Source organism: Nyctereutes procyonoides, unplaced genomic scaffold, assembly GCF_905146905.1.
Source record: "Nyctereutes procyonoides isolate TBG_1078 unplaced genomic scaffold, NYPRO_anot_genome, whole genome shotgun sequence".
In the NCBI taxonomy this organism is placed as follows: Eukaryota; Metazoa; Chordata; class Mammalia; order Carnivora; family Canidae; genus Nyctereutes; species Nyctereutes procyonoides.
Genome location: NW_026575020.1, coordinates 40,108,446 through 40,121,255, shown reverse-complemented (window position 1 = coordinate 40,121,255; position 12,810 = coordinate 40,108,446). Strand labels below are relative to the sequence as shown.

The window sequence follows — 12,810 nt, the reverse complement described above, 5'->3', positions numbered from 1 at the left end:
AGCCTTCAACTCTTGATTTCAGCTCAGATTTGATTATGGGGTTGTGGGACTGTGCCATGTGTGGGGCTCTGCACTCAGTAGGGAGTCTGCTGGAGATTCTCTCCTCTCTCTCTGCCCCTTCCCTGCTCACATACATGCACTCTCTCTCCCCCAAAATAAATAAATAAATCTTAAACATTTTTTAAATAAAGCAAAGCTTGGGGCACCTGGGTGGCTCAGTCAGTCAAGCATCTGCCTTCAGCTCAAGTCACGATCCCATAGTCCTGGAATCAAGCCCAAAACTGGGCTCCCTGCTCTGCAGAGAGCCTGCTTCTCCCCCACCCTCTGCCACTCTTATGCTCTCTCTCCTTCATAAATAAACAAACAAACAAACAAATAAATAAATAAAATCTTTTTTTTTTTAAAGCAAAGCTTTAAAAAAAGAAATCACCCATAACTCTGTTTTTCAGAGATAAACCTTTTATGATATTGGTAAATTTCTTCCTAGCCTTTTTGCCTATACATATATGTATATAGCGATTTTAACATATATGAAATAATTTGGTTTATATAGCTCAATAACAAATTTATTTTCACTTCCCATATCACGAATATATCTTCTTCTGCAATTAAAAATTCTTTCTAAACTTGTAAATGTCTGTAATATAATCCATATTTACATGGCATAATTGAATTAACCATTTCCTCACAAATGGATTTAGGATATTTATAAGGAAATAATCATTCTCTAATAATAATCTGTAATTCTGCAATAAAAACCATTATTTTTCAAAGTGAATTTTAAGTATAATTCCTTCACAATTCTTTACCTGGTTATTACAATTACCAATAATGAGTGCATCAGCCAGAGACAATTGTCCCACAATCATGCCCTGTTCCAGCAATGGGGCTCCTGTTTCAGCAAGACGATTAGATGTGATCACAATGGTATTATCATCATTTAATACCATCACGGGGTCCGCCTGGAGAAAAAAGCGGTAAGTAGTTGATGGCTACAACAAAAGTTAATATAATAAATTATTCCTTCTTCTTGACTTATACACACAATAAAAATGTATACCACATATGCATTTACTGATCCATAATTATGACAATCTATCTTGTCAAAAGCTGACCTCAATGAAAGCTGCTACTTCTTGAAGCACCAGGTTCCATTCCACTTGATCTTCTGTATTAAAGCGGTGAGTATAATCTTCAATTTCATCTGACAATTCCTGATTTTAAAATATCACAAGGAAAATGATTACAGGAAAAAAAAAACATAAAAATAGATGGCTATGTTGCACCATATTCTTGACAGAAATTGATATAGTTAAGAAGCTTGATTATTATCAACATATAGCCTCACTTATAGCCAAAAACAAAGAAGAAAACTTTTATTTTGCTTTAAAATAAAAGACTCCAAAAAATAAAAAAATAAAAAAATAAAATAAAAGACTCCAGAATAATACACATCAATAAGATCTTCATAGAGAAACAGAGTGACTCATACTTACTCAATGCTACACCAGCACTTAATAGAAGATTTCTAAAGGTAAAGCCCCAAATTTTTAACACCTAAAAAAAATGAAGACTATCTAGATGATTTTCTTTGGATTTATATCATACTGTGTTTTGGGAACAGCCATAGTAACTAGAGGTGGAGGAAGACAGAAGAGGACTTGTCAAAACTAGCATGTTCTACCTGAGTACCAAAAATTAGGAAGCACGCCACTGGAATGACCGACTACAGAGTGCAACCAGAATGGGGTGTGCAATATTGAGTGATTCCCAAGTGTGGTTAACTCCTGATTACCTGAGTTAATGGAGGACAGTGACGTAGACATAGTAAAAGGATGGAAAAATCAAAATTCATTCACAATACCTTTGTAAAACATTGTATGCTTGTTCTTGACTTAACCTTTCAATAATTTTCTCTTAAACTAAATATTTTAACTTTTGTTTTCATTTCCCAACAATCTATTGATGGGTGGTGAAAGTAAAACATACTTAAGGGACAAAAGCAAGGAATTAAGAGCACTGTCTCTGGCTAGTGTGTATCTAAAATATGAGGACTGCAGGAAAATCCTTTTAGCATTATGCTTGTCCAAAGTTACTGTACTTTGAATGTTGTAATGATTTACATATATGAAAATTATTCCCTGAATATTTTTAAAAAACAAAATTATCCACATACAACTACAAATTAGAATTTTAGTAATTTTAAAGCACACTTACTTTCACCAAATCCTTCACAACATCCATTTTGTTGAGCAGAAGACAAACTACAATAAATCTTGCATAGTATCGTAGCTTCTTAACAACCAGCTCAGGTCTACAGCAGATAAATGGGAAGTTACTCATTAGACTAAAAAAGAAAACATGTCCTTTGATTTTTCTATCTTTCTGGAAGCTTTTAAACTCTTTAGATCCTATTTTGCACAGTTACAACTATTTCTGCATATAACCTGTAGTAGCATTTAAACACATTTCTTAAAGATTCCTTGTGGTCATTCATATATTCATTCATTGAACAAGTACCCATTGAGAACTTAGATACAACAGGCACCCTGCTGAGTGCTAGAAAAATGATTAAAACAAACAATTACAGACATGGCCCCTTCTTCACGGATCTCAGAGACAGGACGCTACCTAAAATTCAGTGGAGACAGATAAACACTTAAAACACAGCGGAATAAATACAACAGGAGAAATAAAGGATGCTATTTGAGCCCACAGAGAAGGCTTCCTAGAGAGAATGATATTCAAGGTAAGATGATAAAGAGTAAATAAAAGACAACAGGCAGGAAAATACGAGGTGAAAAAAGTTCTGGGAAGAACGTTCTCTGTTTCGAAATCTTATTTTCTGATATTAATATAATCAAACCAGTCTTCTTATGCTTACTTTGTAAGCCGTATCTTTTTCTATCCCTCTATTTCCAGTACATGTGTCTTTTCATATTAACTAATGTTGTTAGGTAATACATAGTTAGCTTTTTTATCCACGTTGACAATCTCTGCCTCACAGACTCAGGAACTTGGACCATTTACATTTTATCTGATTGCTGCTTTGGCTGAGTTTGTATCTCCCACTTTGCTGGTTGTTTTCTACTTCCCCTTTCTGTGTTTGTGTTTTCTAGGACTCCTTTCTCGTTTTCTTTTCAGTTAATCAACTATGTTTTAGCTTTCTCTTTTTTGTATCCTCTGTCAGTTTCTTACTTGTAACTCTTCCTTACTATTCTTTTAGTGGTTGCTATGAGTAACTTATCACAGGATATTTACAATCAATATTGCACCTCTCTCTTCACACCTGACCATCTATACTCATTCCTTATCAGTCCAAACCCAGTATTTCCAACTTCCACAGCCTTCATTACAATTGTAATAATCTTATGATGATACATTCTGTATATGTTTGATAATAAAATTTTTAAAAATCCCTCTTTGGCCCATGAGTTATGGAGAAATGTGTCTACTAATTGATAAATTTATTGATTTTTTTTAAAACTATGCTGTCGTTCTTAATTTTTAATGGCATTGCACCACAGTTAGACATCATACACTTGAAAATAATCGAAACCTGTTTTTTTATTTTTTATTTTTTGTAGATTTATTTATTTATTCCTGATAAACATGGGGGGGGGGGGCAGAGACACAGGAGGAGGGACAAGCAGGCTCCATGGCGGGAGCCCGACATGGGACTCGATCCCGGGACTCCAGGATCGCGCCCTGGGCCAAAGGCAGGCACTAAACCGCTGAGCCACCCAGGGATACCCCTCGAAACCTGTTTTGCATCAGGTGTAAATCAATTTCACAAAATTTTCATATAAGCTTGAAAATTATGTGTATTTGCTTAATGTTGTAGGCAGTTTTAAGCATATTAGAACAATTTTTTTTTAAGATTTTATTTATTTATCTATTTATTTTTTATGATAGTCACACAGAGAGAGAGAGAGAGGCAGAGACACAGGCAGAGGGAGAAGCAGGCTCCATGCACCGGGAGCCCGACGTGGGATTCGATCCCGGGGCTCCAGGATCGCGCCCTGGGCCAAAGGCAGGCGCTAAACTGCTGCGCCACCCAGGGATCCCTAAGATTTTATTTATTCATGAAAAATACAGAGAGTGAGAGAGAGGCACAGACACAGGCAGAGGGAGAAGCAGGCTCCACGCAGGGAGCCCGACGTGGGACTCAATCCCGGGACCCCAGGATCACACCCTGGGCGGAAGGCGGCACTAAACCGCTGAGCCACCCGGGCTGCCCTAGAACAAGTTTTTAATTGTTATTCAAATCTCATTTTTCCCCTCTTTGATATGTAAATGACTATGGTATATTAAAAATCTTCTTGTATAATGGATCATTTTTAATCAATTCCTCCCAGAAAATATGCCACTTTTTTCTTTATTATAATGTATAAGCAAGTACATATACAACAAGTTTAGAATTTTTTATTTTGAGTTGTTCCTTTTACTATTAAGAAGTAAACCTCTAACCTTAATAATACCCTCTACTGAGGCACCTGGGTGGCTCAGTCAGTTAGGAATTTGCCTTTGGCTTGGGTCATGATCTCAGGGTCCTAGGATAGATAGAACCTGAGTTGGGCTCCTTGCTCAGCGGGGAGTCTGCTTCTCTCTTTCCCTCTGCCCCTCCCCCTGCTCATGTGCAAGCACTCTCTCTGAAATAAACAAATACGTCTTTAAAAAAAATAACAATAGGGATCCCTGGGTGGCGCAGCGGTTTGGCGCCTGCCTTTGGCCCAGGGCGCGATCCTGGAGACCCGGGATCGAATCCCACATCGGGCTCCCGGTGCATGGAGCCTGCTTCTCCCTCTGCCTGTGTCTCTGCCTCTCTCTCTCTCTCTCTCTCTCTCTCTCTCTGACTATCATAAATAAATAAAAATTTAAAAAAATATTTAAAAAAAAAAATAACAATACTCTCTGCCTTAAATATAGTGGCTTTTCTTCACCTTGGGATCTATTTTTTCTCTGTGTCTCTTGTATCTTTGGAGGATCTCTTATAAACACTGTATTTCTGGATTTTCCTTTTTAAAAGGCATACTGATTGGGGCACCTGGGTGGCTCAAGTCACGATCCTTAGGTCCTAGGACTGAGCCCCGAGTCAGGCTCCCTGATCAGCAGAGTCTCCCTCTCTATGTGCCTCTCTTCTCGCTCATGCTGTCTCTCTCTCAAATAAATAAAATCTTAAAAAAAAAAAAAAGAAGACATATTGACAATCTCTGACTTTTATTAGGAAGTTTAGATCACTTTCACTTACTATGGTTACCAATATGCTTGGACTTATTTCTACTTTAGTTTTTTGTGCTAATTACTAATTATATTTTACTTTAGTATACATTCCTTTCCTACCTTTTATTGTAATGATCATACATCATAATTATATTATTCACTTTCCTCTTTTACCTGTTTTGAAGTTATACATTTTCTTTAGGTTCTTTAAAAATATTTTTCTTAATATTTTAATAAATAAAAATATTTTATTTAAGTTTCTTCTGAACAATAAATGGATCTTATTGGTATGGCTTAATTCTTTACTGTCTCCTTTCATGTTATTGTTGTCCAGAATTTGGCCCCATTTTATCTGGATAACCTCAATTAGCCATTATTACAATGATTACTGTCTTATGAAGTCTGTGATTCTTTCAGAAACAGAGGGATAACTTTTTTCCCTTGTATATCACCCGTTCCTTTCAGTTTTAATTTTCCTTTTTCTGAAGAAATCCATAGTAGTTCTTTTATATCACCAAAACTGACCACCCTCTTACAAGGTTGTCACAGCACTGGTCACAGGGTTAATGACCCAAGGATTTCCCTTACTTTGTTAACAGCTAAGCTGTCCATTTAAAAGGATGGTTGATTTTTTTATCCAGCATCTCTAGGTAGTTTGGAGACTATTTCTGATTATCTAGCCTGCCACATTGTCAGAATTGGAATTCAAAATAGGAGGAAAATTTGTAGAAGGATGATGTCAATTCATAGTTGAAACAGTAATAAGACAATTCCTTGAATTTTTTGAATAAAAATAAAATAGATTCTGTGAATCTATATCATAGATTATACAACTATGTAACACAGATCACAAGAACACATACTGAACCAGGGATTGACCAATTTTTGCAAATGGCCAGTAAGTAAATGTTTTAGGTTTTGTAGGCACATATGGTGTTTGCAGTGTATTTATCTTTTCTTTTTTCATAGCACTTTAAAAGTATAAAAAGGATTCTAAGCTACCAGACAGTTCAAAAACAGGCATGCCAATCCCTTTATTAAATATAAAGAAGTAGGTGGATGTATTCCATTGCAGAAACCACTTGTGTCGAACTGCAGCAAAGTACAGATAAATAAGTCAGTGCTATCCACTCATACACACAAGAGGCTATCCCAGCCAGGCCTGAAAACCTGAACAGCCCATAGCCCACTGTCTGACAACATATCAAACTACAGAAAAAAAAAAAAAAAAAAAAAGATCCCATGAACCACACTAAAAAAGGTCCACAACAAGTCCTCCCTATAAACAGTACTACTAGGAAGTGCCAAGGTCCACAAGTTTAGATTCATGTTTCCCAAGATAAAAAACTTCCATACTGTCAACACTACAACTGACATCATGATTTCCCTGACAAAGTTCTTCTGGCACTCTGAACTGTAGCTTTGTCTACTAGGCCCCCTACTTCTAAGACACCAACTCTGCACATTTGCCTGAGAAACTGTTTTCCCAGGTGGCTGACTGTAACTTGGCCCCAAACTCTGAGTACTCAGAAACTTCATCTTCTCTACATCTAACTCTGACCAGGTTCAGCCTCAGCCACTTGCAACAGTCAGGGTTTGTGGCTCCCAGGACAAATAATGATGGGGCAACGTCTCCTCTACAAAATAGGATGGGCCCATGGAATGAGACATTTTGAGAGTTGTATATGCTTAGTGACAGGCAGTCACTTTTGGTGATGGCTGGAATATACCATTCTTTTTGGCTTTAATACAGTCCTTAGGTACTGGGACACTGCAAAGAGAACTTGCCCCTTTGAGATTTTTGCAACTGTGAAATTGCACAAAACTCTCTTAATGAACCAGCTGTTCATTTTATTTTATTTCTTATTTAAATTCAATTTAGTTAACATATAGTGTATTCTTAATTTCAGGGGTAGAATTTAGTGATTTATTAGTTGCATGTAACACCCAGTGCTCCTTACATCACGTGCTCTCCTTAATGCTCATCAATCAGTTACCGATATCCCCTCCCTCAACCCTCAATTTGTTTCCTATCATTAAGAGTCTCTATGGTTTGTCTCCCTCTCTGTTTACATTTTATTTTATTAATACAATAGAATATTCCTCAGCCATCAAAAAGAATGAAATCTTGCCATTTCCAATGAGATGACTGAAACTAGAGAGTATTAGGCTAAACCAACTGTTCATTTTAGCAGCTGTCACCATTTGCTACCTTGACTGTCTCCCTGCCCTGAGCAAACTAAGAAACAACCTACCAACCTACCAACAGAACAGAAGTCCTTCCTAAAGTAAAGGGAAGGAGGTCAAGGTTTCACATGTGGGACTGTCCTTTCATTCTAATCTAGTAGCCTAAGGCAAGAGACTAGGTCATCCTGGTTCCAAATAATCCTACTTCTGTTCATCTGCCCTGCTCTAGGAGGCAGCACAGGAAAACCATTCATATGCGGTATTTGCTATTAGGACAGAAAAGGTTTTTAATAAATGAAATTGTTGGGTTTTAAGCTAAGGGGCCAATTTCTCTTTAAGTGAATTAGAAAACGCGGAAGAGTGAATTAGACAAGGTATTTCATTATTGCTTTAAAAAGTTCTTTGAGGGCAGGACGGAGGGGAAAAAAAAGAAAAAATAAATAAAAAATAAAAAGTTCTTTCCTTCTATGTATTTTCATACTGAAAAGATATTATTACATAGACCTTTTGCCTATTTTTAGAAATAAAATTTATCTTACCAAGAATTCAAATTGTACAATACGAATGCAAAAAAAAGGGTGGAGGGGTATTCCTGAGGAAATATATCTGTAGTGGAAATATGTGAAGCAAACCGTGAGAAAATCTGAAGGAGAGGTAAGTGGTGGAACTTCTGATGGAAGAATGAAGCATGGTGATGACTTTGGGGGAAAATGGAGAATGCAGTATCTGCATGCTCTGCTTGTACCAACCCAACTCCTCTGGACAAGCCTGAATAAGATCTGCTAGGGAATGAAGGGGATTTACAAGAGTGGGGCTTTCCCAAAAATATCGCTGTTTAGCTGGAAAGCTTATGATAGCCAACCACAAAGTGTTCTCTAGAAAAATACGTCAAAATTATGATCTTGTCTACTGCTAAAAGAATATAATCTTTTCACTATACAACAACTGTGAGTTCTGCTTCCAGGAGTAGAGAGAACATTCAGATCTTCTATGCCTGAGCTTTCTCTTCTAATGACTCCTGGAATATTAGTAACAAAGATTCTCCAGCAGAACCCTGATTTCTTTAGCAATTCCATTTTTACCTGGAATTAATGACATCACAGTTTAATTGTCCCCCAAATACGTCTGTAACTCCCATGAGAAGATAATCCTCTGAAAGGAAAAGACACCACCCGCACACCTTTTTCTTTTCTTTTTCTTCTCCCACCCAGTATCTACACCACACTGCCAGATATATTAGTAAATACTCAACAGATTACCACTGGGAATGAATGAACTCTATGTAATTTTTTTTTTTTTACAGTGGAGCTACACAATTGTAACATATCTGGTTTATAGAAGACAATGTAAACAGCATTAGCAGGCTTTTCTTCAGTCCCATCAACAGGTTTTGAATGTATATGAATTCAAATTACACAGGCTACAACAAATCTAGAATAAAGACTATCAGCTAAGCCTCACTTTGGAGCTCTTTTCTATTAAATTTTGTGGGACCCCATATAAGAAATAATCAACCCCTTCTTTGTGTTCTGACTCCACCAGGTATTGTGACATCTGTTATAATATCTATAACATTTATTGCTTTTTAGGTTAACGATACATCTTTATGCTTAAGAAGGACTAGTACACTGTAAGGCACTCAATAAAGCCCATTTAAATAAATGTACACTTCTTTGCATAACTTCCACACAGACTAAAAATTCTTAAGTGTTTTACCTCCTTCTTTCTAAAAACAACAGTAGGTGCATACCTGTCCTCTTTATTGACTTGAGAATAATATGATCTCTGTCTGATTGCAGAATAGAAGGAGAAAGCCTCATTCAGATAGCTGGTCTCAGATGTGCGTAGGCTATGAGAAAAAAAAATTTTTTTCAATTTAAATCTGATAGCATCTCAAAATCTTCATGATGAATACTTGTTTCCTGTTTCATTCTTTCTCTATTCCTCTACACAAGGGGATAAGAAGGACTATCCTAAATTTGAATCAGCAAAGCAATAATCCTAATACCCTTACAATGTGTAAAAATAATGACAATGTAAAAAAACAAAAAAACCTCACCACTGCTCCCAAGCCTTTTTTGATGACAATCCAAAGTCTACGTTGTTTTCATTCTTTGAAGGGATTCTCCAAACAGCATTCCACCCAGTTACATCTTTCTACCAGACCTTTCATGACCTTCCCCAAATCCATATAGTCACTTGTCCTTAGGCTCATTTCTTCAGTTTTTTTCTCATAGGACTCAGAAATGGACTAATCCATAGTAATCTTCAGAGGATGCTGATGAATCTGGTTCTCTGCTTAACATTTCTAGTTTTACAAGGAACTTAAGAAAATATTCTACCTTTCAGAGTGATTTTAATGGGGGAATGTTGGACTGTGAGCCAAAAGACAGGAAGAGGAAGAAATTCTGTATGGTCCAAGCTTTTTATGGTATACCTGATATTACTCTATAAGATTTAGATTCCTAAAGGGAGTTCTCTTCTTTCCTTGACTCATCACTAAAGATCTTATCAAAATTATCTTTATCCACTTCATGAAACCTTTTAGATATATCCTACAAATAGAAGTATTCCCCCAAAAAACACTCATTCAAACATATAAGTTATGATATATAAAGATTTAAGTGAAGTCGTTAATAACTATAAATTCATTTAGTATTTATGATTTATCTAAAACCAAGATCATAATCATTTCAGTTATAAATAAGCCTGCCCAAATGAACTGTTTGAAAGGTAAACCATTGAAGCAAATAATGTTACTTGGATTACGGAAGATCATTTCATAATACTGTTTTGATCACTATAATCTGGGGTCATTTATATCTCTTTAGTTTTCCCTCCTACCAAGTATAGTATGCACACTTCTGCATGCTGTGTTTAAATCAAGACAACGCTTTATTTTTTCCATATGTAATTCACTTACTAATAATGGTAGTATAGCTGCCCAATCTTAGAAGCAATTTCCCCTATTTGCCACCGCTTCAAGCCATACCGATTATCCAAGACTTGTCTGTTTTACATAGGAGATAAAAAAATAGAAATAAGAGACTATAAATTCCAAAAATAATCAAATCTGTATATTTAATAGGATAAAATACCACCCAATTCACCATGAAATTCTGAATTCATGAATTCAAATTCATGAATTTTTCATGAGATTTCAACATCATTCAATTAAATTCAAAAAACATGTATTAAATGTTTATTTAAAGTAAGCTGATATATGGAAAGAAACTTCTTGAGCTATGCTCATGAAAATTAACAACACCCCCCAACAGCTTTGACCAAAACATAACACCTATTTTAGAATGAAACCGCGAAGCAGCCTACCTATGTTAGAGGTAATCTGAACCATTTCAGATTTACTATAATACTATCTTTAAAGATCAGATGACAACATAACATTTTAAAAACTTAAGTAGCTAAGAAAAAAAGCAATGTAATTTCCTTTGTGTCATGAAGATGAAATATATTAAAGTGCATCAAGAGATAAAAAGCACTGAGGTAGTAAAGGTGAAAACATGGACTAATATAGACTGGATCTTCATTCTCCTGTAACTATTAAATTCCTTTACAAAAAAAAAAAAAAAAATTCCTTTACCGATGCTGCTGCTGGAACTTCCAGAGTTTGGTGTAAACATCGAAAGTTCTTCCAAAATAGGACTGCCACTGCTTCTGCCCATATTGTGGCAAATCTCTGAAATAACAAACAATGATTATTTTTAAATCTCTTCTGCTATTTAGTATTTAAGTCTTGTGATGGTATAAACTGAACAGATTTAAAGCATTTCCATTCAGGCTTTCTTTTTTAAAAAGTTGTGGTTTGGGGGACAGAAATGGTTCCATAAGAGTCCAAGACATGTTCTTTCCTATTCTTTCCCCCACCTCTGTTTATTCTTAGTCTCCTTTGTAGATACCTGTCCCATGAGGTTTCTAACACTCTCTTTCCTCTCCCTGGGCTATCTTATCCATGGTCACTTATACCCTGATAACTTCCAAATGTTTATTATTTTCATATAAGAACTCAGCACTGTGAAAAACACTGCTGCTTTAGAGAATATATCTAGAAGTGGAAATGCAGGTGGTATTACTGTTCTCAATTATTCTATCTTCTCCCTTTAGGTGAAATTATACATCCCTGTCCTTGGGTCTGGTGACTCATAGTACACCCCTCAGAGACAAATTCTTTCCTGCCATATAAACACTGGGCCTGGCCATAAGACTTGCCTTGGCCAATGAAATAGAATTGTAAGCTTCCCATGCCATGTCTAAGAAGATGAAATAAGAGATGCTACATAGCTCAGTGTTTTCAGTTCCCTCCAATCTAAGACCAAGACAGGGCTGCTCTTCAACCTGGAACACAGAGTAAGACACCTTTAAAGGAATCTCAGAACTGCAGACAACTTATAGCTAACATGGGAGCTAGAAAGAAACTTCTATTGTAGCAAGGCACTAAAATGTTGGAGCTGTTAGGCCTCCCTGAGGGCATGGAAAAATAAAATAAAATAAAATGTTGGAGCTGTTACAGCAGCCTTACTGACAAAAAGCCAGTACAGAAATGGATACCAGGAAGAGGCTATTGCCATAACAAATACATAACATATGTCACACTGGCACTGGAATTGAGCAGCATGAAACTGTAATAGAAGGCTGGAAAAATGATGGATGGCATGTACAATACAGAAGAAACAGCAGCTGCCTACCTGGGAAGCAGTTAAGGTGACTAATGAACGTATGGATTTATACAAAGAAGCCAGGAAAAGTATGCTACTAGCCCTGGATGCTGTGAGGTTCACTTGATAAAACAGGAGAAAGAGATGAACTCAGAAAAGAACTAGCTGCAGGGGGATCCCTGGGTGGTGCAGCGGTTTGGCGCCTGCCTTTGGCCCAGGGCGCGATCCTGGAGACCCGGGATCGAATCCCAGGTCAGGCTCCCTGCATGGAGCCTGCTTCTCCCTCTGCCTATGTCTCTGCCTCTCTCTCTCTCTCTCTCTGTGTGACTATCATAAATAAATAAAAATTTAAAAAAACAAAGCTTAAAAAAAAAAACAAAAAAAACAAAGAACTAGCTGCAGGAAGGGCTGAAAGGAAAAGAGATAACCCACAAGTTCCAGAACCTTCAGGATTAAAAGACAGACACTTTCTAATGCATACGTGTGAAGGATACAACAGAGAAACGCTGGCTGTAAATGCCACTTACAGCTGAGTCTCATCATCACGGCAAAAGCTCTTTCTCAGAGTCTGTGAATAAATACACAAGAGTGGCCCCAAGTATATTTTTTTCAGTGGAACAAGAGGGATCAGAAGAAAGAATCTAAAGATCTAGCTGTCTTGTAAAAGCCTGATAAGCTCAAGGTACCTGTTAATAACGTCTAGGAGAGAAAGAGAGGCAAGTTTCAA

At 36.7% G+C, this 12,810-nt stretch overlaps 1 protein-coding gene across 2 annotated transcripts in view; it reads right to left on the bottom strand.

The window, feature by feature from the left end:
* SCAI (suppressor of cancer cell invasion) overlaps positions 1-12,810 on the bottom strand; it is a 164,062-nt gene that overhangs the window by 45,661 nt on the left and 105,591 nt on the right. For both annotated transcript variants that reach the window (XM_055328585.1, XM_055328594.1), the window contains 6 exons: positions 11,012-11,107; positions 10,334-10,420; positions 9,161-9,259; positions 2,218-2,314; positions 1,116-1,214; positions 810-962 (listed from right to left, as the gene is read on the bottom strand). In XM_055328585.1, coding sequence (XP_055184560.1) covers positions 810-962; positions 1,116-1,214; positions 2,218-2,314; positions 9,161-9,259; positions 10,334-10,420; positions 11,012-11,107 — 631 coding nt within the window. The remainder of the gene's footprint in view (positions 1-809; positions 963-1,115; positions 1,215-2,217; positions 2,315-9,160; positions 9,260-10,333; positions 10,421-11,011; positions 11,108-12,810) is intronic.